The 26,025-nt window shown below is 38.8% G+C and overlaps 1 protein-coding gene across 1 annotated transcript in view; it reads right to left on the minus strand.

Annotated features, from left to right (window-relative positions):
• SPIDR (scaffold protein involved in DNA repair) overlaps positions 1-26,025 on the minus strand; it is a 198,574-nt gene that overhangs the window by 25,717 nt on the left and 146,832 nt on the right. The window contains exon 11 of the mRNA XM_071554566.1: positions 3,223-3,381. Within this exon, the coding sequence (XP_071410667.1) occupies positions 3,223-3,381 (159 nt within the window). The remainder of the gene's footprint in view (positions 1-3,222; positions 3,382-26,025) is intronic.

The following is a 26,025-nucleotide window of genomic DNA, read 5'->3' on the forward strand; positions in this document are numbered from 1 at the left end:
CTATCCAACAGCCTTATGAACAGAGTAGAAGAGCTGCTGGAAATCAGACACTGAGCAAGCCATGGCAACTCTGCCATGATTCAGCAATGTCCATCTATTATCCAGGATTGCCAGAAACTGGACTGCAAAGGGAAACACCACTTCCTTTACTGGACTGCAAAGGGAAGGATTTCTTGCAGAGATGGTTTGGAGGAATATGTTTTATGCGGGGTATGGGACTTATTCTGAAAACTACCTAAATCAATGAAAGACCTTCAAATGACCTATTATGAGACCCTGGTCCTAGTTAGAGCATAGAAGCATTCAAAATTGATATTCAACATCAACAGTGTTTCTCTCAATGCAAGATCACTAATTTTTCACAGGGCTGATCTTTGTCAAGACAAGACATGGTTGTGTAAGTTTTTATCCCATTTCTCTTTTGGAACACAAGTGTTTTCTTAATAGAGGAGGAATGGGTTTAGTTTCTTCAGCACATCTTAACAGTACAGGTCCATTCCAAAGAGCAAGTAACGCCTACAGTTAGGTGTTTGCCTTCATGTAAAATACCCTTTATTACAGGTTTATAGGTTTTTAGTCCTTGAAATGCAACTTCAGCTTACAACAGCAATTTTTAAAATTGCATTTACTGGAATGATGTTAAATAGTACTTTAAAGTAGATATTTGATCATGAGGATGGATGATCTGGAAAATATTTTGAACAATAGCAGTGGTCCATTAATGCAAAATGCTTGAGAACCTCTCGTATCTATTAGCAAATCTCCTCTGTCTCACAGAGGGACGGAGGAAGAAGTGTCTCTGATTACAATCCATGTGACTGTGGGACAACATGCACATATGGGATCTTAGCCATTCCTGGCTTTCTCCAGATCATGTGCTTCAAAGGCACAAGGAAAAAAGTCATTACTTTCCCCTCATATTTCCTACATTGTATTCCCTTTTATCCATTTTAAAGGCCACTGTCAGACTCCAGGAAACAAACAGTTTAAAAGTCATCTCCTTCCAAAAAGTAATTGGTGTTTTAAAAAAAAAAAGGCAGCAGTCTTTCTTGCAGGGGAGACTACATAGTTATTCACTCATGTGCTGCAAGCCAAGGTTGGGCACTCACAGGCATATCCCATCATGTGCTCGGATATACCACTGGCTCTGGAAAACCATTTATCCACTGGCAATGAGTTCTACAGCTTAATTATGCTCCCTGCAAGTAAGTACTGCCTCATATTCATTTCAGCTATGGCTTTACTGTGGTTTCCATCACACCTAGAATGTGTCCCAAACCCTTAAAAGTAATAAAAAGTTATAAAGCAGAACTAAGGCTAAAACAATTAAGAAAAAAATAAATCCCTGAACAATTCCCCCACCCACCCATCTTGTACAATGAAATCACGTTTTAACCACTGCACTGTCCCTGAAGCTACACTAGCCATTTTCTTTTAATGTTCCCTAGCAGGGTTACCACCAGCACAGATCCAGCTGAGCCACCAGCATGTTCAGCAGTGTGTCTTCTAATCATCCTCAGAATAGCCAGAAGTAAGTTACTGCTTTGAAACAGAATTTACATTAGAAAAAGTCTGTCTCTTATTAGCTAGGCAGAGTACTGGAAGCACCAGCAGCCAGTTGTAAAACTTCATTTGTATCCAGAATTCCAAAGCCATTATTTAATTTGTTTGGAAAAAATGTAACTTGAAAAAAAAGCCAACAAAATAATTAAATAAGAAGACGTGTTTGTTATTAAAGATCCATAAAAATGCAAGTAGGCTTGAAATCCAAAGGATCTGAAAATTAACACTGCAAGTACATAAAAAGAAAAGCATACTGAATAGGGCTGGCTGGAAAACAACAATTCCATTTTGTTAAACATTTCAAGACTTTGAAATTTGTTTTTGTTTCAGTATGAAACAAAAATGAGACTTTCTCAAAGTTTTTATGAAATGAGAATGGGAGAAAGAATATTCACTCCCTCTGGACCTGAAAAATTCTTCCCAACAATGTTGTCTCCAAAATAGATAATGTTTCCATGAAACATTCTGGTTTTGATGAAACAGCATTTTTGAACAGGAAAAAAAGTGTCAGCAGAAATATCATAGCCATTCTAATAGCAAAGGCTTATCTAGATCGGAGGCTTGTACAAATAAATCATGATGAGAACTGAACCAATCTAATTATATTTCTATAGGTCCCCATGAGAACACTGTATCATTTTCCTTAGAAAGATACTCTGTAAGATCTACTTAATTTCTTTTTCTTTACGAAAGTTATTTTATTTTATTTGAAGAATGTACAAGGCAACACAGAGTAAGCAAAATCTGAGAGGTACCATAAGTCAATTTGTTATTTACCTGGGGGGATTTTTTAATAAACCTGTGAACATTCTTATTGCAAAATAAGAATTTTTTTTAAAGAAACTTAAACTGTGGTTCTAAGACCATACAGACTTAACAGAATTAAGCTCTCATATAGTCAGAGAAAGTCTGTGCTTGAAACTTCAACCCATACTGGGCATCACTGTAGAAAAACTTACTGCAGTAAAAAGTTCTTCATCAAGAGGGAGGTGAACTACTGTTTTTAAGTCTCTGAATCTACTGAAGAAGAAAACACTCATATTTTATGAAATAACGCATACAGTCATTCCTTTCCATGCTAAGTGTATACTTGTGCATTAGCTTGTTTATGCAGGGCAGTCCCGTGGTGTAAAGGAGAGCACTCTGGACTCTGAATCCCAAGGTCCTGAGCTTGAGTCTCGGTAGGGACCGTCCCCTGGCAGTTCAATGCCTCCCTGCCATCCAATCCCATCAGATCTCGGATGCTCAGCAGGGTCAGCCCTGGTTAGTATCGGGTGCTGTGACAGTCCCGAGGACTTCACTGTCACTGTCCAAGCTTGCTTGGCTGTGGCAAATGGACCTTAGGACTTAAATGGTGGGGCCAGTTCTGCTGTGCCTCACCTAAAAAAGCCACAGCACAGGCTCGAAGGGCACGTCCATGTGGGGAGAGCCCTTCCCAAATCTTTGTTTGTGATGTTTGGCCATACAAGCTTATTTATGCTATTTTGGAGTATGGTTGGCTCAAGTACAACTGGATGCCCAAAAGTCGCAATGAGGGCATTTAATTGCATAAAGACAGGTTCAGTCGTTACAAACACTGTTGGTCACAGAAATAAATAAAAAGGCAGATCACCTGTGCCTGCCACAACAACCAATACATTTTCCATTAATTGTTCTCACCTTCCTCTTGTAGTTCTTTGTAAAATCTTCATTCCAGCTAAGCAGCAGAATTTTCCTTCCCATCTCCTGCAATACTGCTCAATGTCATCTGTGGAACTCAGGGACTGCAGCTGCACTTCGCTGAACATGCCATAGGCATCCTGGACAAGGAGGCATAACCTGCAAAACATCCCTCCGTTACTCACTGGCATCTGTTCATAACAAACCAGTGAGCAGAGTTCTGAAAATTATATTACAAACTTCAGGACAGGGCTTATTCTCCACAACATCTGCAGAATTCCTATCAAATAAGGTATCAACAAAACCAAAAAGTTTTGTTTTGTTAGTTTTCTCGTGTACATTTTCAGGAGATAACAGGGCCACGAAATAGAGAAGCCTGACTGAAACAAAGCATATAGGGTTTGCACTGGGGAATAGATGAATTAACTGCTATGCACTATGTGGTTTCTGTACTTAGAAAGAAACAAAGTTGAGGTTTTGCCTCAGTTAAGTTGAATTTTACAATGCAGACAGAGCAATGACAGAAACATATGTGTGTGTACAAATAAAATAATTCTGCTTAGAAGTAAATAAACCAACGTATTCCACACTGTTTCACCAACACTGAAACTGGCAAGGCAAGCATTACATTTTCTATAATTCTTTTTAAAAAGAGTCCTAAGGAGGCATAAAAGAGTGAAACATCAGTTTTTCTCTTTAAGAAAACCCCAACATGTAACTGCAGATTGCTGTATTCAGTATTAGGGTATGAGGAAGCCCAGAGAAACTATTTTAATAAGGTTATTAAACAACCTGCTAAACAAACAATTTGATTAAAATAATCTATGGAAGTAGGGGCTGTAGGGATGGGAAGTATTGCATAACCAACTTGCTGGCATTTTGAGAAGATATTACTGTTGAACTAGATAAGGCAAAATCAGTGTATGTCATACATTTAGATAGTCAAAAATGCATTTCACAAGATTCTGTACCTGAGATGAGCAGCCACGATAGCATGAGTCATGCAGGGCTGGAGGAAGGAGGCTGCTGTCTATAAGATTGGTTTAATTGGCTCAGAAAGAGAGAGTTAAGCACGGAAACTTTTCAAAGGGAGGCCAAAATTACCTCTGAGGATAGTGCATGCATTTTTATTTCTATATAAAACTCAGGGGTGCACTAGGCAGCAGAATTCAATTAATTTCAAAGGTGCATGCCAAAACTACCTTCTACAGAGCAGCACTATTGCTCACAGAAAGCCAAATCCAGCTGCTTTTGTAGTACATTATGTAACCAACATGCATCCTGACAGCATTCAACAGTAGTTGTTATATCTCTATAAAACGCATTTTAAATTAAATGAGCTCCTACATTTAAGAAATACATGTATTTTCTTTGCATGAAAAATTAGGCACATGGAAGACCATTAATCATGCTTTCCTTGTTTGTTATGAACTGTCTAAGTTTGGCTTACACCCTTAAGAAGGCTGGATTCAACATAAGATACAACCCCAAAGACTTTCAGACATCAGCAGTTGTGAGAGCACCAGCTAAGAGTCCTCATTTTTCAACCTCTTGTGCTGGTTTTAAGGAACAGGGAGGGGTAGGACTGGACACAAACAAAGGCTCCTGTATTTTCCCCATGTCTCTAGCTACGAGGGTCCCATACAAACAGAGTTATCACCAGAAAAAAAACCCCAAATAAACTAGAAAAACTACATCTGCCTGCTGCTTTCCATGTCAGGACTTTGCAATCAGTTAAGAACTCCCCTGAGTTTTAACCGATTTGACTGAAAACTCCTTATGATATTGTTTAGTTTGGAAAACCAGAGCTCATATGCTCTGGATATTTCTGAAAATCAGATTGAGTGGAACTGGAAAAACAAAGCAAACAGTTTTGCCTATGTTAACAAAACATTGGCTGTTAATTGTGAAAAGTTAGGCCTCCATATCTTGGAGCAAGGAAGGGCCACCTAAGTTAGTGTCTCAGATCGGATCAGTTCAGCAGTCTCTTAACTGATCACTGGGATTTTCTCATATCTGTAGTGAGACATAACTGAACGCAGGTAAGTCCCAGACTAGCTGGCACCAGGGTCATATTAAGTCCTCTGGGACATGTTAATTACCCAAATAAAATTAGCTTGGTTGGTGCTGAAGACATCAGTCACCAAAAATGCATTTTCCAAGTCCTTTTAAGTCAAGCAAAGAGATGGTTTTGGTTAGACATAGGAGTCTCAAATCCCTACATCCCTGGCCACAGATTTCCATCCCTTTGTGGTGGCAGCATAAATGGTTGGGACAGGAAATCGATCTGACAAAAAAAATACTGTAGTCAAATCATCATCATCTGAGTTCTTTGAAAATGAACTGCCATTTGCATAGAGCAATACTTCTAGACAAGGATGTATTTTCCTTGAAGCTCCCACTCCAGCTGTCTAGTGTAGCATGACATCTCAGGTCATATGATGGAAGAATGGTCATCTTATGACCAAGCTCAATGCACAGAAGAACTGTGTAATTTGTGGCTCCTATCACTAATGTTCCCATTCGCACCATGATTATTGTCATCATGAAGGAACACAGAGCAGCAGAACCTATTGCATCAGATTCCAAGTACTTTTGCTCTATCAGGGTCACACACATGAGCAGACAGACATTACACTACACTTGTTCTAACAGTATCCAAAAGGTAGTCATGATTTCTCTGCAACATGCATTTAAAATGAAATGCATATATTCACTCACTTGGAAGATAGAACTTCACAAATAACCTTCAGATGTCCAATTTCAGACTAAAAGAGAAATATCCCAAAACAACACCATGAAAAGAACTTCAAAAACACATGCCCTCTGCTTCACCATGCTTTTAAAACAGTATGAATGAATGATGACAAAAACCTTGGTATTTAATGATGTGTGACAAGTGATTTTCAAACTTAATCATTATCATGAAATCAGTGTATCCCACAACAGGCTCAGAGATGCACTTGGAGAACTACCAGCCTGTTCTTTGAAACTGCTTTTATTCTTATGGACTTTGTACATGCTGTAAACATCACTGACAGTAGTTCAGCTGCATGCAGAGGCTGTTGATTCATGACCTTAACTTCCTCACCAGCACTGTTTTTTTCCTTGATTTCACTTTATTCCCAGAAAAGTGTATTTTTATTATTTTCCCAAGTTGCAGTGTTGCGCCCATATTACTGCAAATGTGCTTGCAAATTAATTTTTAACAGGATGTCTAGCTGTGATTAAAGCAACAGTTTGCCCCATGATTTTTTCCCCCTCTTTGAAGCTCACTACCAGGATGAAAACCCACATCTAAATTATGAGACAAGCTGCAAAGACAAAATGAATATTTGCCCCTAGGAATTCAGCATTTATGTTTTGTACACATCTATCACAAATTCTTTTTTTTACATAAAATGTGGATTTGTATTGAATCAGTTAATCAGGTTAAACATACCTTTACCAATGCCTTATCAATATGCATGGTAATGAACTGTTAAAAAAAAAACCCAAACAGCAACAACTGCAATTTAATAAGTGGTGCTTGTGTAGGGAGGAAATAAGGGATATCTTTATTTTTGGAACAATAGGATGCAACGCTGTGTAAGATCTCAATTTATATGGTTTTGAAAACTGAAATTTCTCATGTAAAATAGCAGAGAATTCACTCTAGGAGCGAGGAGTAGCAGGAAGGCCAGCAGAGGAGCAAATGTGGGACAGCAGACTAAGGAAAAGGTGAAGTGTGACGCATTGATAATAACAAAGGGGGTGAAGATAGGGAATGATAAGAACTTAGGCCAGAGATTAGCTTTTTTTTGCCCTTTTTTTTTAAGTAATGACACAGTGAGTCTCATGCAAAAGCTTGGGAAGATTTTGTTAATTTGCTAATAGCCTGGAGCAAGGATGGGGGCTGAAGAAAGATGAGACTGATTACTCTGCATTATTTCTATGACTGTGCTGATTTTAGGACAAAATGTCTCCCAGCAGAAATCTGGAGAGGCTTACAGGATTATTGCCATGTCCTTCTCCCACTTAGTCACTCTTCATGGGTAAATGGTAAACCCTTCTTTTACTATTACTTTTTCATGCATGAAAAATCATATCCCTCCATATTGCTGCCTTGTATCAGGCAACTGACTTTCTGGTGAGGTAAGAGGAACAAAAACCTTCTTCCTTTTTGGTCACCTCCAGCCCCCTCAGCTACTAGTGGAAGAGACTAAGAAGAGGAAGAACTGCCTGCAGATATGAGGGTGCATGGAGGCCAGAATGGACTGATTACACAGGTACTGCCTTTACTCAGTCTTGTGAAAACAATCAGCAGAAATTTGTCACGAACAGATCTTAACCAATAAATAATTGTTTTACCCTTGGATAGAAGGACAACTGTGTGGTCCACAGCAGCTCTTCTCCAAGATGTGCTAAGCTGTGCAGTACAGCACGAGGAGCAAGACAGCCAGGCAGTGCTCTGCAGGGACTTCATTAGTCACTCTTTCTTTGGAAGGGAGAGAAAAGGGGTAATGGAAAAATGCCTGAAAACTAGTTCCCTTGTATTAGCTCTGATACTTGTTCATTCTTTATCTTAACCATCCATGAGACAGCTGTTGCTGCTTTGTTTGTCAGAAGGACTTCTTATCTCTGCGAGGTGCGGTCCTAGCAGAGGCATAAAACACACGTACATAAACACACATAAACAAAAATCCCCTCTCCCTTCATCACCAGAGGCACAACACTACACAACTCCAATTCAGCAACTTGTCTGGTCAAGTCTCAAGGTGGAGCTGATTAACTCCTGCTAATATGGCTCAGATTCAAATAGCAACCTGCAGGACACCACCCTACCAGGATTTAATTTATCCCTACTTTATGAACTCCTTGCATTCACCATAACCATATCATAACTGAAAAATCAACACTCAGGGCACAGGGACAACCATCCATCTTCCCCAAGCCTTGTAGCACTATTAGAATTTCTCTATTAAATGAAACGTATTCACCAGATCATGCATTGCTTCAGGCTCCCTTTGGAAAAGTATGTACCTGCTGTAGACTTCTTTAGGGAGACAAAAGATTCAGGGTTTTCTGCTTAAAATCCAGACCATTTGCTGTCCCTAAATAGTGAGTGAAGCTCTACAGACCATATTTATGGACTGAATAATACAAATACAAAAATAATGAGGATGATAATTAGCTTCTTCTGCACACAGGTATAAAGGAAAGCACAAGCACCTGTTTCCAGTTTATAAGGGGAATGTCAAAGCTGGAAGAAGAATCCTGGTTATAACTCACTCCAAGGGCAGACATTTCTAGCACCTAGGCTGGTGTTCTGGCTTGAAGCATGGAGATGACAAAAACAGCAGCAATAATTTGCTTTGAAAACTAGAGGTTTAAAATTACTGAAAAACACAGTTAATGTTCATGTATGTTTTTATTTGGCAACTGTGGAAGGGCCCAGAAGGCAAGAAAGGAGAAGGCAGTTCTGGGGTGCTGGACTTGGCAGAAGTATTGGTGGAAACTGCACATGTGACAGGAGTATCACCAGAGAAATGAGCAAATCTTATCTCAGCATCTCAAACAGAAAATATGTAGCAGAGGCCTCTCTGGTCTCAGGAAAGGAAAGTATTTTTTTTCAGGCACTTCTTAACAGAGGATTTCTGTAATACACTTGCAAATAACAGACTACTAAGTCCATAATTTTGGATTTTCCTTGCTTTTCATTACAATTTTATACATATGTGAAAAAAGGGAGTTGAGAGTGGTTATAAAATAATTATTGCTTATTTTTATTTATTTCCTTGAATAATCACTTCAGTACAAATGGGAAAATCACCACCAGATCTTTCATGATTTCCCACCTACTGACTGCTTTTTCTAATTCTTCATTCAGGTTAATCCTTCCACCTACTATTTTCTGTCTATGGCCTGAAGAAGCAGCACTTCTGTGGAAATTGGCTTTTGTGCGTAGGAAGACACCTGTACGAGCCAAATGTGTCAGCAGAGCTACTTTTTTAATGCAGAATATGCACACAGAGAACAGAGCTCCACAGCACTGCAAATGTTCCCACCCAAAACATGGAACACCATCCGTCGGTGGGAACTATATACAACTTGTCAGGAATTGGTGTAACACGAAGGCTAGTTCTCTGTACTTGGCATGACAATTATGGCTTCATACATGACAATTTTTTCAGCATAAACCATTTTGTACATGAAGTTTTCATGTGGCACCAAATGAACTTTTTAAACTCCCCATGTGACACTAAGTGCATTTTGAATTAAACTGCTGATGTGTGTGTTTTATTTGTACAAGGAATTTCTCTCAAAAGTAAACAAAACATTTAAAACCATAAAAAGACATTCCTGACATCCACTCAAACACAATATGGAGCCTAAGCTGTAATTTCAAACAGTGGCATTTGAAAAATATTTTCAGTATCATGGATAGCTTCACTTATGTCAGATTCAAAAATGAATACTGAAATTCTACATTCATGATTTAAATCCAAAGCAATTATGCTATGTCAGACAATTTTTACAGTGCTAGTTGTTTGGAAGACACAGAAAGTTAAGGAAAAATAATTTTCTAAGTACTGCCTAAAAGTTTGTATAAAGCTTAGGCCACAACAGAGCAGTATGGCCTTCGTCCTCCTGAGCCCCCTCGCACCTCCAAGCTATGCAGCACGTAATTCCCAGTCCTTCTAAGATCCATTCCGTACAGATTGTTATGTAAAAAAAAACAATTTTGAGTTGTAACAGAAAAGCAAGCACATCAGATCACCCCAGCTTGTTTTAGACTCACTGTGCTGTTAATTGAGTTGGTAAAAAATATAATGATGCACACAATCCTCAGGTTCCTCAGTGTACCATTACTGCAGCATGGAATTCCTTTAAAAACCCCTTGTTTATGTTTATTTCAGTATACAATTCTTTTCCTGTATGCCAAGATTTACTAATCAAGAGTAAAAATGTATATTTTGAAACCTTACAGTCTCAGCTGAAAACTGCAAGTCTTTCTTATGGATGATGTCCAATAGAAAAATCATGTTCCAAATATAACATGTAATTACCACCCAGCCATTTCAAGTACTTATCTGTGAATCTGAGGAGGGGTTCTTTGTTTATTTTTTTAATCTCAAGACTTTGTAATTATTGTTTTGGCATCCAAGAATTCCAACAGTTGGCAGGGTGTTGCCAAAAGATCTTTTCTTGCAAGGTGTTCAGCAGCCTCCTTTCCAAGAAAATCAGCATTTGGTTGCTGGTTCTGGCAATGTTTCACGTCATCTTTGCTGTGCTATGTTTCCTCCACGCCTCAGTTCCTTATTCGTAAAAATCAGAATAAAAGTCCTGGGTGATCTGAAAGTAATAGCTGAATAACATGATTGCATCTAGGAGGACTGGTCCACGAAGTAGATTATGTGTGTTAGATCCCATCTGAGTTAGGGGAGGAAGCCATATATATATATGTGTGTGTATATACATATATATATGCAGAGACAGAGAAGGCTTCCTTGCAGTATCAACTTATTTCTTTCACACAATTTAGAGAACTCTCAACTTGCCATGTAAACCCCACAGTGGGGGCTTTAAAACTTCTGGAATGAAGTAAGAACACTGTAGCAGCGGTACTGGGGTCCCTTATCTTTCAAGACTGCATTATTTGTGGATGCACCAGATTTACGTCTGAACCACAGAGACTATGAATGGGATCCTACAAGATTTTATGTAAAACCTAAAAACCACCATGCAGCAAGTATTGAAAAAATAATTGCCCATTCAGTGGAGGACACAGAACATCCTAAAGCCTATTCTTGGTAGTATAGCATTGCACATGCACTTCCCATGGCATGTGAAAGGTAAATGAGATGCAGTAACACTGAAGGAATTCTTACACAGCTGTGACTGTATTCCATAAGACATTCTGCTGCATCAATGCCACATCATCCCACTAAACTAGCAGAAAAGTGTAATATTCACCAAAATCAAGGGCAGAGCAAAGAAGAAAAGCAGAAGTGAAATCTTGCTGGGGCTCCTTTCCCAGTAGAAAGGCAATTTTCCACTTTCTTGCAGGGCCTGCCAGTTCTGTTTTTCACTCATGCTGTTTTCCTTTGCTCCGCAGCAGTGGCTGCCTCTCCTAGGTGTGCTTCTAAATGAGGGAGAGGGAGTGTGTTTGTGTGTGCATGCCGGGTGTTTACAAGAGTTATGGTAGCAGTTCTCAGCAGTCCACTGAGAGTTCTAGGAAACAGGCCCTGTTATTTAATTCTCGGTCAATGTCAGCTCATGTCAGGCAGTAAAGATCACACAGGACAGCTCGCTCCATCTCGCAGTCCTGGCCGGAGGCCTCAATGGGAGAGGGAAAGGGAGCGAGCTGTGAGTGGGCGGAGAGCCTTCCCAGCACTCTACCAACCACTGCACGAGGAATTATGATAAACACCACTCTGGAAACCAGATACAACAGTACATTGTGTTCTTCTTCAGAAAAACAACCCGACTTCAGCTCACTTAAAGTAAACAGTTAATCCTGTTTATCTTTTTTTTCTTTCTCGATGAGTTGTTAACAGAACAATCTCTTCTGCAAAGCAAATAAGAGATCTGTCCCTTAAATTCATACTGATTTTTATTTCCCTCAAGGAAAAAAAAAGCAGTTTGATATGTAAACTTTCTACTATCGGCAAACAGTGTGGAATAACAATCTTTTTTGGCTTAAACTGACTTAACAAAGCAATGCCAAAACTGAATGAAACCTTTCCCTCACTTACATATTTTATTTTGGAAAACTGAAGTCCCAAACAGAGCATTCTATTCATCTCTTTTAACTATTCATTTTCTGACAAGAAAAAGCAAAACTGGTTAAAACAAACAAACAAAAAAATCAAGATGCATGTTGTCCTTGCCACTGGAGCACAGGGGCCCTGGGCAGTGGAGATTAGCTATGAGCACGGGGGTGGCTGGTCACAGGTTTTCTCTGAGAGCTGAAAAGAGGAGTCAGACTAATTGACTGCAACTGAGGCCACAAACTGTCACCCTCCTTTTCAAAATATATACTTACTGTGCAAATTCATGATGTCCTGGACTTTCAATAATAAGGGTGATTAATTAGAAAAGCAGATGGAATTGATTATCTTGTTTTGCTGGAGTCACTGCAGTCTACCTATTAACTGCTTCTTACTCCAACCCAGTCCACTGCAAGCTACAAGCTTTCCCAAAGGGAATTCTAATTTTTAGCACTCAGGAGTTTAAATAGTTCTGAAAGTCAACAACGAAAGTGTGCTTAACATCTCTGGTCAGTAAAAGTTTGTTGATTTAGCTATTTATAATCAAAAAAATACATGATTTGACAAACCGTAAGAGGAGAAGGAAAATATTTCCCTGTTTTATTTTTACTCATTTTGCAAGCTCTGAGATTCTGGGTTTTCTGTGCAACTAAAGTCATCAAGTGCAAAAATGTGAGTTCAGGTATGTGAATGAAAGTCTCATTTTCTGATTTTATTTTTAATATTTTGCATGAAAATTTTTTCTTTCCTGTTTCCCCCTGCCCCTTGAAATCTTAATTTAGTTTGCATTTATTTTTAAATCTTTTGCAGCAGTTGCTGAATTTACATCACTCAGATGAGCTCTAACTTAGCAGGGCAGGACAAAGCAGAGCTCTTTCCCATTCCAGAAATGAGCTTGGGAAGGGCCAGAACTCCAGAGGAGCAGCCTCGGGACTATTCTTCCCAGTCTACCACTTAGCCCACCATGGCCTCCAGGGAAGACTGGAAGAGCCAGTATTTGTAGGCAGGACTGCAGCTGAACACTTCATCTTGATCCAAGTGCACCCTGTCATTTAACCGGCACCCTCCCAGTGCTGCACCTGCACAAGAAAAGCATGGTTGCCCCCTTCATGCTTGTGGGCTTGGGCTGCCAATTTCATCCTCAAATTGATGGGCAGTCCTAAATAAACCTAAATCCTTTAGGGTGCAGCTACATCCATGTACCAGAAAGGACTCTCTTTTTTGACCCTGCGGTGGTTGGCTAGCATCACACCCTTCTTGAGGAGGGAATGTATCAGCCAAGAGGAATGCATATGAGAGGTGAATCAACTGGAGCTCATTAGGAGATGAAGCAACAGCAGGAGAAAATGTGGAAGGTGAAGGAAACAAAGACGAGGAGGAAATGTTCTCTGATATCGCCTCTTTTCCACTTCCTTCCTTACAGTGCTATTCTCTGTATCTCTGGTAGTTTGAGATTAGAGGGAAAAATGCTGGTCTGTGGCAACACTAGTATATCCCATGGATGATCTACAAGTATTACTGAAGGAGGACTTTCTCTAGACAGCATCAGAACCTGGAAAACAGCACACAGTACATAAAAAAGATCTTAAATCTGCCATAATCTCTCTTTTTTTTTTTTTGGCATTTATTTGGGTAATCTTAGAACAGGCACAGAGGACTTCTCACTTCTTTCAGCACTTTGGCTATCTTCAGATATGTAAGATTTCAAATATTATGTGTGCTAGTGGGAATTATCCTAAAAGAAAAAAATCTCTACTATAGCATCTTAATCTCAATCACCCTGTACGGACGATAGTCTGTATTTTATATCTCATGCATGTGGAATACTATTTAATTGTAATGACATAATCAGTCATTACACTGGATTTCATGTAATAACCCTGGTCAGATACTGAGAAACTACATGCATGATCTACTTGGTTCTGATTTTCCCTTCCTGATAAAAACAGCCCTGAAAGTGAAAACTTGTTCAAATATAAGTAGAGCAAATTTTCTTCTTACTGTTTATATTCCAAGGAAAAGAAGAAAACAGGACCAAATCTAATCAAAACTACAGGAAGAGTTTAGAGACAAAAGATAATAATGCAAATTAGAACTGGATTAGGGCCCTTAGTAAACCTATCTATTCATGCCAAAAGAGGTGATTTAATATTCTGTGGTTAAGATTCTGGCTTTGTGTCTTATCCAAAAGAATATCAACAATAGCACATTGTTCTCCTACCACTATGCTGGGGGTGTTACAGACTCTGACATGATTCAGCATAGACTTGAGGGGACAGACATAGCAAAACATTTGGATTTTCCAGAGCTGTCACCCACTATAGGTCAGCAGGAGATACAGCATCACAGCTAAGATAACAAGATACCTTTTGTCTTTAGAACATGCAGTTTCCTGTTGATCGTATTCTGTACTGTCACATTTGCTGTCTTGTTCTCTTTTTCCTGTCACACATTCCTTGTCTAATTGAGTCTTCAGGTAACTGCACTGTAGAAACAGGACAGGAACTTCTCCATGTCTGTAGAGCTTCTGAGATTAGGGTACACACCCTAATCCTCACTGGAGGATCAGTGTCACGAAACCAGATCAAAGCTTTGGTGCAGCCGTTTAATCATCAGTCGCTGCTGCTTACCCTTCTTAACCACAGGCAATAGGGCCAGCATTTGAATTTGCTGAGTACTGTCAGCATTTTAGCTACTGCATTTTCCCCTTTCACCTCTCTACTTGAGTAGGAAGGACCTCTTTGTGTAGAAGCATGTCAAATCAGGCTGCTAAGGCTGCTCCTCCAGCCTGGCTTCACCCTTATCCCCAGAACAAAGCATTCAGGAGCCATCAGAGGGAGGTGTGAAGGTTGCTTTAAGGCAGTTCCTTTCTACTGGACATGTGATAAGGACATGGAGAACCACCAGTAAAAGAAAATGATGGTATTTTATGCAAATATAGGCCATATTTTCATGCATTGCCACTTGTCATGAAACACGCTGTCCATGGTGTTATCTCCCCTGCCAGGTAACGTCAGAAAACTGATTTTGGATCACTGTGAAACTATGTAACTCATGTTACATAGTGAAACACAAAAATACCCTAAGTACAGAAATATGCTAAAACTGACAAAGCCTTCAAAAACAATTCTCAAGAACAGGAGATGAAATGCCTATAATTTTAATAAATGTGCTTTTTGATCACCCACTTACAAAACATGTTTCCTAAATTCCACTGCTGCAAGAAGTGTAAAAATATCAACAAGACAGAAACACAACAAATGAAAACATAGTAAGTGAATCCCACTTGGCTAAATTTAAGTATTTTGCTTTACCAATTAAAAAAAAAAACTAAGTTAAAAATCCTAATCAAAATGAAATTTCTAAACAAGTGGTTTTGGAGTAGGAAAATGGCATTGTTTCAAAACATAGCTTTTTGGCAATTTCACAATTTTTCATTTGCTTGTACAAGCTTTTCATAAGACGTTTTTGTTATTTTCCAAGTTGATCTAACAGAAAATTATTTCTTTGAAAAATTCCCAATCATTTTTCCTAGAAATATTTTTCAAACCTCTAATGTAGTAACTATTCATTAATTTTCAAGGCTTTGTTTTGACAAAACATATTTATTCAGGACACCGAAGAATAATTAGCCAGTATGCATGTGAGCAGAAGCAACGCTGAATGGTGAGAGATAAAAATGCAATATATAGATTTCTTCTCCCCCTTCTCTCACAACAGCTGTGGAAACATATTTGAACACATGGGCTGAGTTTGGCTGGGGTTGAGTTATTTTCTTCAGAGTAGTTAGAATGGGTCAATGGTTTGGATTTGTGCTGGAAACAGTGCTGATACCACAGGGATGCTTTAGCTATTGCTGAGTGGGACTTCCACAATGTCAAGGCCTTTTTGCCTTCTCACCGAGCCCCACCAGTGAGGAGGCTGGGAGTGCACAAGGAGCTGGGAGGGTGAACAGCAGACTCCACTGACCAGAGGGATATTCCAGACCATAATGGCATCATGCTAAGAAGGAGAAAGAGGGGAGTACACTCAGAATGATGGCATTTGTCTTCCCAAGACACCCCTACCCATGACAGAACCTGCATTTCATGGGGATGGCTGAACACCTACTTGCCCATAGGAAACAGTGAACGAAACCCTTGTTTTGCTTTGCTTGAGTGTGCACTTTGGCTTTACCTGTGTGGTAGTTTTAGCTTTAGTTTCAATCAAGCTTCAATTTAGCAGGCCCAAAAGATATGACATAGATTAGAAGAGACAAGCATCACTTGACTTAAGCAACCAAAGAAGTATTTCATATCATCTGACATCATCAAGAAGTGTCAAAAAGTATAAAAGAAAGAGAAGAGGAGCTTCTGTCTCTTTTAGTCTTTGCCTTAATCCCAGAAGGACACAGCGTGCCACCCCAGGAGGGATGGGAGGACCAGGCCCAGAGCACCGGCTTACCACCATGTTATCTTAGAAAAGTAAAATGTTTGTTCTTAGTCTTTCCCTCTGCTTGAGTTTGTCTCTGAAAAATTGAGTTCTCTAGAGTGATTTATAGTAGAATTGTCAGATTTGTGTTTGATGGGGAGTGGAGAATTATTTCTTGTTATTTCTAACTTGTGCAAGTGTATTATATTGTAGTTTTCATTTAATTTTCTCTTTTCTGTATAAATAATTAGTTGAGGGTTAAACCTGTTCTGAGTTTCTATTCTTTTTCTTTCCCTTTTCTTGGTGGGAGAGGGAGAGAAGCTTTGAGTCTGTATTCAGCAGTTAGCATTTTGCCAGCTCAACCCAAACCAACCTGTTAAACTGTTCTATCTCAAACCATGAGTTTTCCACTTTTATTCTTCCTATTGTCTCCCCCATCCCCACTGTGCAGGGATTGAGTGAGTAGCTGTGTGGGGCTTAGTTGCCAGCTGGGGTTGAACCACAGCAAGACGTAACTTTTCTTTTAAGCAGAGGAAAACCTGTAGGGAAAGCTGTAAAAACCCACCTCTCTTGCACTTTAATTTTAAGTTGCAGAACTTACACAAAATAAAAGTGAATCAGAGTTTACATCTCTTCCTGATTCTTAAAAATAGCCGATTAAAGCTTAGGAAACATAGAAACTTAAGGGGGGAGAAAGGTAATCTTTAAATGTAGAAAGAAAACAAAAAAGCCTGGGTCCTCTACAGAAAACCCAAGAAGTTGAAACTGCTGCTACCATCCTGGTGCCAACATGGCTATAGCTGTCCTCCTGGGGGGCTACCAGTGTGGGGTTCAGGCTCTGATCCCCAACAAGGTAACACGAGAACAACCTGCTGCCTTTGTGTGCACCTGAAACAAAGGTACTGGGCTGGGTGTGGGAACAGCAGCGTGCCTGAATGCTGCTGGGTATGTGAGGGAAGTGGATGAAGCAGCCCAGTGAGGACCGTGAACCTTGCTAAGGAGTCAGGATTATTCCAACCTCCTCCAATGCCTTACCTTACCTAGATTCTGCTAGTTGTGAAGTAGTGCTGACTCCCAACAGCAGCTGCAGGATCTCGTCTGGATTTTATAGTATAACTGCATCTATGGTCTCCAAAAGTGGTTTATGTGCACTTCCAATGGAAAGGGGGGAAAATGCTCATGAGAATTTTCTTGGAGAAAAGATAATGACAACCTATATTAACACTATTTGGATGCATCATTATCACTAATTTTAACTTCAAAATTCCAAGAGGCAGGAACCATATTTCACTGCTCTTTATAAGCAGGATACCTAAATAGGTCCTTTTAATGGTAGTCCCACAAAATATGATAAAAATGTTACACACACAGAAGTACATTTTGATTTTTTTTTAATTTGTATGGAAGTCTAATCCACCACAAACAGTCCTTTCTTGACCAAAAAGTTATTTATCTACAGCACACACAAAAATTTATGTTCCTGTAGGGCAAACAAATGTGCTATCATCTGATTGGGGATGAAACACCAAAAGAACATTTAATTTCATCCTACAGTTGTTTATTTTGAATTCATAACTGTCTTCCATTCATTTCCTCTTTCTCCCCAATCTGCTATATTACATGAGTTTTTCACTACTGTATATACCAGCCTTCGTATACCTACTGACCTCAAATGTCAATGAGGTATCACTGAGAGATTCCCAGTATTCCTCATTTGTTCATTTTACACAATGGACATTAGTTTTAATCCTATAGATGGCATGTCAATGCATTACAACCCTATAAACAGTGTATTCCTTTTATATTTTGTACACAATTTTTATTAAAAATTTAATAATTTCGAATTATTATTACACTGTTATCAAGTCATAGGAGCTGGGAAAAATCAATTCGGTAAATACAGCTATATGAACAACATCCAACTGATGAAATGGCAAGAATGTTTTGTAGAAGTCAGTTACAGTTCCTTAGTGGGCAATACTGTTTTCTAGCTAAAACAGACCAGTTTACAAAAGATTATGGTGAGCATAGGGGTAGGAAAAGAAAGTGAACACAAGTTCTTTCTGATTTACAAGCATGAGTCAGCTACAGAGGAACAGAAATCCTAAAGCATTATTTCAGATTTGCCTTGGGAACTCCGACTAACTTCTCCAGTATCAGTGCTTACAGACCTTGGTAAGAAAGTAAGCAGCCACCAGGTGCCAGAGAAAAACATTGTCTGCAGTCTTTCCAAAATGAGGTCATAGGAACAGCTCATCACTTCCAAACAACTACTTCAACACCTAGATAGAGGGTGATGATGCTGGCCTGGAAGGACACACGCTTGGGAAAAGCACTCTCCTTACCATCCATGTTTTTGCCTACCTGAAGAACGACAATTTGTCTACTTCAACAGCATTTACAAAGTGTTATTTATTCAGGTTTAGAAATACAGAAATGGAAACTACTGTTATAACTGTTAGACTATGATAATTACGGCAATGATCTTCTACTGACTCAGTTTATTAAAGCTGCCAGAAAAGGTTGCCTAACCCCGACCACTGCGTTAGGAGTTACCAAGTGGCTCAAACTTTGGGTATTCGCAGTTGCAGAATGGGTTGCACGATTTCAGTATCACAGTGGGTGAAATGGATTCTCTGGATTTTAAATACTTTCTTAGTTTTCTGACCTGCAGGTTGATTTGACTAAAATAAAATTGGAAAACGAATCATCCATATTTTCAAACTAACTTATCTGAAGCCTACACTGGGCAGAAATAAAGTACCAGGTATTTATTTACCTATCATGCAAAAATGGCTTAGAATCTTATCACAGCTGCTGACAAAGTGATACTCCCAGAAAGCAAGAAATATTATCTTTCAACAGTGCAGCAGCATTTTAATGTACAGTAAGAAACTTCCACACAAGCTTTGCGCTTCAACAGGTTTTAGTCAGAAGTTTTCCTGAAAAACAACCCTTCCAGGAGAAGAAAGCAAGGAATGCTTTTCCTTTGTCTTTCCAAGTCCTTTCCAACATCTCTGTAAAGTCAAATCGAATTACAGTGATGAGGCCACTTTGCAGTATGTGGGTAAGACACAGAAGAATGCCATGTAAAAAGAAATAACACCATTCACTATGTCTGATGACATAAGTCTGTATTAATCTAAGTGAAACTGCTCAAAGAAAACAGAAACCAGACTTTGCAATGCTGAGGGTCAGAACACTTGGGCTGCCTAGAAAGAGACAAGATGATCTTCGATGTTCCAATTGCTCTGTATAGGATTTGTGATACTAAAAGTAGCTCTGGAATGAAATTTAACATAGGCAATCTCAGGACACAGGAAACTTTTTACATTGTTTTCAAATTTCTAGTTGAGTAATGAAAGAAATATTAACATCTCCACCTACACTTCCCCACAAACTAAACTTTTTAATGACCAGATTCAGCTAGGAAAATATTCAACTTCTCATGGCATGTATTTGAGTGCTCTGTAGATTTCAAGATCTTTTTTTTTTAGCTCTGACTTTAAGTCCACTAAAGGATTTTTCTGTAAAATCAAAAAATTATGTATTTTACATCCTCTACAAACCCAGCAAAATTTTAAAGCTAACATTTTTCCTTATGCAAATATAGATGTGTATACACATCCAGGCAGAAATATATATATATTTATTCATATCAAACTTTCAGACTGGAAATTACTATCTGTCAGGTGGTATTATAACAGTGGGGTTAGCAACCACAAACTAAAAATTCCACAAATTTATCATCCACAAACTAAAAACCAGTTTCATGTCAGAAAGTGGAGAAACCAGATGAAGGTCTATCTGCTCTACACCACCAATTCCCAGTTTTAAACTGTTCCCTGTCCTCCCTCATAACTGTGATGGCAAAACAGGTTGAGGCAGCACAGGAAGTCAGATTAGGGAACTGATATGACTTTAAAAAACACATCTCAGATGTGAAAATAAAGTTATGTACCTGGAGTACTACATTCAACTTGGGACTTCTCAGCACAAGAAAGACATGGACCTGTTGCAGCAGGTCCAGAGGAGGGCCACAAAAATGACCAGAGGGCTGGAGCATGAAGACATGCTGAGACAGCTGGGGTTGCTCAGCCTGGAAAAGAGAAGGCTCTCGGAAGGCCTTGTCATGGCTTTTCAATATTCAAAGGAGGCTTACAAGAAAGATGAGGACAAACTTCTTAATAGGTTTTTTTGTGACAGGACAAGGGGTAATGGTTTTAAATTAAAAGAGGGTTGGTTCAGACCAGGTGGGTGGTGAAACACTGGAACAGGTTGCTCATACAGGTGGTAAATGCCCTATCCCTGGAAACATTCAAGGTCAGGATGGGGTCCTGAGGAACCTCATCTAATTGCTCACGGCAGGGTGGTTGGACTAGATGGCCTTTAAAGGTCCCTTCAACCCAAACCATTCTGTCATTCCATGATTCTATTTTTTTTTTGCTACAATTTGCTGACTTAGCATCACATATAGCTGTTCCAGCTCACTTGAATGCGCACTCTGGCATGTTGTGGCGACAAGACAGTTCACCAGGGTGAGGAGAAGTAGGGAGATGGGCATGGAGCCAGATTAATTTCAAGCCAGTTTAGAGAGAAAGAGAATAATTTAGTATGGACTTCCCCGGTGAGAGATCACAGCTTTGACTGCACCCAAGATGAAGCATAAAACCACTGACTGAAGCTCCATCACACTACCCTTCTGCCTCAAACATTTGTCCTTTGGCTTGGTTTTGATGGAAATACTGGTCTGAATCCCCCTACCTTGTAAGAATAACACTTGTAAAAATAACTTTTACACAAAATACTTACATGAATACATACATAAAACATTAGAAATAATATTGCATTTTAATTTCATAACTGCAGGAGAGACAAGCCAATTTAAAAATTTAAGCTACCTAAAAGGAACAGCAGAAACACTTCAAAATCACTGAAAGCCAGCCTAACAGAAAACATGTTTAAAATCCTACAAAAATTTACTCTTTTGCATATTTTAAAGTCCATTTAGTCTTTTCAGTTTGCCAATGTGCATTTACAGCTCTACACTATAACACACAAACACATAACCTAATTTCCCCAGCAGAATCAATTCACTAACTCTGAATATTTAAAGTGGTCTTCAAAAGTGAAAATCAGGCTTTCAAAGTCAAATTTCAATGTGTGTTGAACTGCCAGCAACTATAATTCTGACTCATGTCTTCTCACATATCTACTGTATAGTTTACCGAATTTATTTAACTTACCTAAAGCTTCAAATGTGGATGCTATTTAATGGTCTGCTATACTGACTTCCTATTTTATTTATAAATTTTATACAAAAAATAGTTTAAAAATCCTTTAGTGACATCTGCAACTGTCAAGATGTACTAAAGTGAAAAATTATTACACTGAAATGAACATACTCACTTTAGCATTTCCTTTTCTCAGACTGAGACAGATCAGCTGGTAAATGAGACTGTTGCAAGCACTGTTTCTTTCAGTTTATCACTTCATACTTGAAAGAATTATAGGCAGTTAATTTTTTTTCATAATGAACTAAACACTACCTGTTTAAGGATGTAGTGACAAAAGCAGCAAATTTTTCTTGTTGATTTAAAGAGAGGGGGAAGGAAAGGAAAAGAAATCACATTTGCTGTTTTAAAAGAATTAAATGGATATAAATTGTCAGACTCTGGGTCATCTCTAAGCACAGGCCAGAGCACTGGCACGAATGACCGTGTTGTGAAGACTACAAGCTTTATTTGGTTTTTAGTTCACATTCCTGTAGAGTGAGACATTCTTAATTTGGGAGAGCTACGGGTAAACATTTATGGGGAACAATTATTAAATATTTCCTTTCACAAAGGTAGCAGGCAAAATAAAAACAAGACCAACTCCTGCATGGAATGCTAATGGTGGTCTTTATCAATGAATCAGCAGGGTAAATAAGGTATCTGTGCTCATTTCTGACAGGCACTGGGGGCTTTTATTACAGAGAGACTTATCTTTCCTCCACCATTTACCCTTCACGAACTCACAGTATGTTTATTTTCAGAGAGGGACAGTATTATCCATATATGAACATGCACATGAAATAGGCCAGTCCACCACAGGGAGATAATAGTAATACACTTGCACCTAGACTTAGCATTACAGAGGAAGTGAAAATACTTAGAACGTAATGATATTTATTACACTACCTGATGCAATACATAACTACTGGTCACTTTCCAAACCTCTCACTGAACTCCAGTAGCCTTTGAGAGATGTTTGTTGCAAATCAGTTTATGGACAATGTTTTAAATGTCCTTACCCCAAAGAACGCTTGGAAAGATGAAGCCCATCTGAACATTTTCTTTCTAAATATGAAACATGTTCTGCTTGCAGAAGATTTCAGAATTTTAAACAAATATGAAACACAGTTTATTCACCCTAATGAAAGAAGTCATATTGCAGATGGGTCTGAGGCTTGAATGGACATTATGCATACTTTCTCTGGGCTTTAGCTCTCAGCACTACAACTCATTTGTCTAAGTTAAGTTTGAGAAATGTACAGGAACACCTAAGAACATATATAATAAAGGTTTTGATCAGTGTATACAGAGAGCAGAACCTTACTGTAACTCCACTAGCCGGTACACATTGACCTGACTGAACACTGGTAAAGGATATCAAAGCTCTCTTCCTCCTCTGACCAACTAAGATACAAACTTTCTCTAAAGAAAATTCAAAGGCACACACACCACCCCTGCTGCACTTTAAACTTTATGTGACTTTTAACTATTAAAAATACAGAAGACTGCTGACTCCTCTTCCTTGTGTCTAGAAAATAATGCATGCAAAAATGGCTCCTGAGCTAAGACAGACTGAATGCCATGTCTTGCTTTCCTGGGCATGCAGATGGTTTGCATTATCACTAAATTATGGCTTCCACAGCATTATTCCAGGGTTAATCTGCACCATTTATACCTCCTGACTTCAACAAGTGTAGGGTAAGACCCCCACGAAACAGACGTGTTTGACAGAGGCAGTTAACCCAGGCATAGTTCCTGAAGGTAGGGCACATGGGTACAACAGAGAGTAGGCCACTTTCTCCAGCAGAAAACAATTTCCAAAGCTGCTCTTTGGCTCCTTAGAAAGGATGGTTCCTCTCCTGATCCCTCACTACATGTTAAGACTGAAGTCCAAAGTGTTTGCAATAAATGGGCAAATCTCTTGAGAGCAACCTGGTAGCTCCTTGCAGTCAGCCTGCAAAGACAAGCAGGCTTTTCAAAATTTTATCATGACCGTCACAAGACCAAGGTTTTATTAGTACTTCCAATATTTGACGCAATTTCCTACAAACTCCCCAATGTGGCTCAAAAATAATGTGGGGCACCATCAATATAGCAAAACCTAGGGCGTATGTCTTTCTGAAGTGTTCCTGAAATATTAGCTGGTATTATTAAAGTGACTTCAAACAATAATCATATATGTTAAAAAATATGTCATGCAAACATCCAGAAGATTTTTCTCTGTGGTGCCGCCATAATGATGTCACACCAGGAATGGAGAAATCAGTAACAATAAAGCAAATTTTGTTTCTCAGATGTCCAATGGAACAATATGCCAAAGATTTAACATTCCAAAGGAACAGAAAAAGATATATGACAGAATTAGTTTCACAGCAATGCAAGCCACCACAACTATGCAAAAAGATGTCATACATCTTGTCCTTTGAGAAGAGCATAAAATAATTGAAAAACAGGATTGACACAGGGAAAATAAACTACATTTTCCTGGGAACTGAGCTATGCTAAATGACTGACACCTCTCAAAAAGCCTCAAGTACTGTACTATTCACGAGTTAACTGGATTGTTGCTTCTCAGGAAACTGGGAGTATTTATTAGCTGGTATTACCAGTTATGTCACTTCAAACAGTAATCATATTTGCTAAAAGAAGTTGGTGTAGTAATTGCAGCTTTTTACTGCTGAGGGATAAAATGCTGCATTCCAATTCAGTTTATTGAAGATTTCAGAACTAAGTTAACTGTTGCCTGTGCATCTAAAATATAGTCAAAAGACGTATTCTTAAAAAAAATTGAAAGCATATTTGTATGTGGCTTACTATATTTCTTCTAGGAAACAATAAAAGGGTAAAGTGCCCTAACAAAACATCAAGATATTATGACATGGTAAAAGAGATAATCCTACCTGATCACCACACCTTTTAAAATTATGTATAAGAAGTCTTTTGTTCCCTGGTTTCTGGAATGTCAAGCAACCTTAAGTGATGTAATCTGGACCTAAATAAACGTATGCTAGTCAAAAATTCTGTATTTATTTAAAGCATTAAATGAATCATTAAGTATTCAAATAGTAACATCTTTCCTCAGTTTCTTACCTAACTCCTCTTTTAAAAAGCCAGTGTTAAGACTATACCAACAAGCTCATGGCAAATTTTTCTCAAATTGTTTAAAACATTTACCAGACAGTTTTAAATACCATCAAAAATGCTTAATATTACTATATTATGCTAGTCTAAAGAAAGAAGGTAGCTATAAGTCTTTATAGCAGGAAAAACTGAACTATAAGGGTTTTTTTTCAGTATTCCCTTAATCCAATTACCTCAGTTCTTGGGTTTTGTCACTACATCAATAACAACAAGATTTTTTAGCAGAATTGTAAGAAGTGGAAAGATGAAGAAAGTAAAATGACCCTGATAATGTAATCAAGACATAAACCCCCCTGCATCATGAAGGGTTTGTTTCTTGGGTTTCTTTAATAAAAGTAACTTCACATAGGGGTCACTTCATCTTTCCTTCCCCTTCACTCATAACACACCTATATGAGATTAAAAATGTTATTTTATTCAAGAGAGTGTTCAGTTACTCAAAAAGAATTATGCACTCTTTGCCAGTGATTTGTATCAAATTAAAAGAGTAACATAGAGGGATATGTTTTTAAAATGGGAAAATCCCAGCAACCCACAGGCATGAGCAACAAAGAGGCACAGAACCTCTAAGAGAGCCGATGATGGGACAAAAAGGCAGCAGGGTCAAATCTTGGGTCAATCCACCACAAACAAATGGCCAAATCAGGGTTTGAAGGATTCCCTGACAAAGGAAAACACCAATGTCCAGTAGTCCCCTCACTCCAGCCCCTATAAGTAATAGATTGTTGCTCTCAAATAAAATCATGTTTGTTTAAACACACAGTTTCTCCTACCCTCCCTCATTATCTGGTAAGAATGAGTGATCATCTGATTAATAAATTGTTACTCAATTACCACTTAACCCAATCCCCATCAACCAGTCATAGGCACACCTTTCAAACCACAATTATTAAGATGAATGTTCATCTCCTCCTCTTCTTTTCCCACATCTCCTTCCACTCCTCTTCCCTCCTCTCCTCTCTTTCCCACTCCCCCCGACCCAGTTAACACATTCTGGGGACTTATTTTTCTGCATCAGATCCAAGAACTAGATTGTTCTCTCCACTTTTTCCATACAGGGTGAATAGGAGATGCTTGTCCCAAGCCTACCCTCTGCTCTTATGTTTGGAAGAGTGTCAGTGACTCCTGCAAGAGCGTCAGTGACTCCTGCAGTGTAGCAGTTCTAGCAGAACTCCTTAAAAAGTATTCCCACATTGTCCAACATCCCCTGACTTTCTTTTCTC

Source organism: Pithys albifrons, chromosome 4 (genome assembly GCF_047495875.1).
Source record: "Pithys albifrons albifrons isolate INPA30051 chromosome 4, PitAlb_v1, whole genome shotgun sequence".
In the NCBI taxonomy this organism is placed as follows: Eukaryota; Metazoa; Chordata; class Aves; order Passeriformes; family Thamnophilidae; genus Pithys; species Pithys albifrons.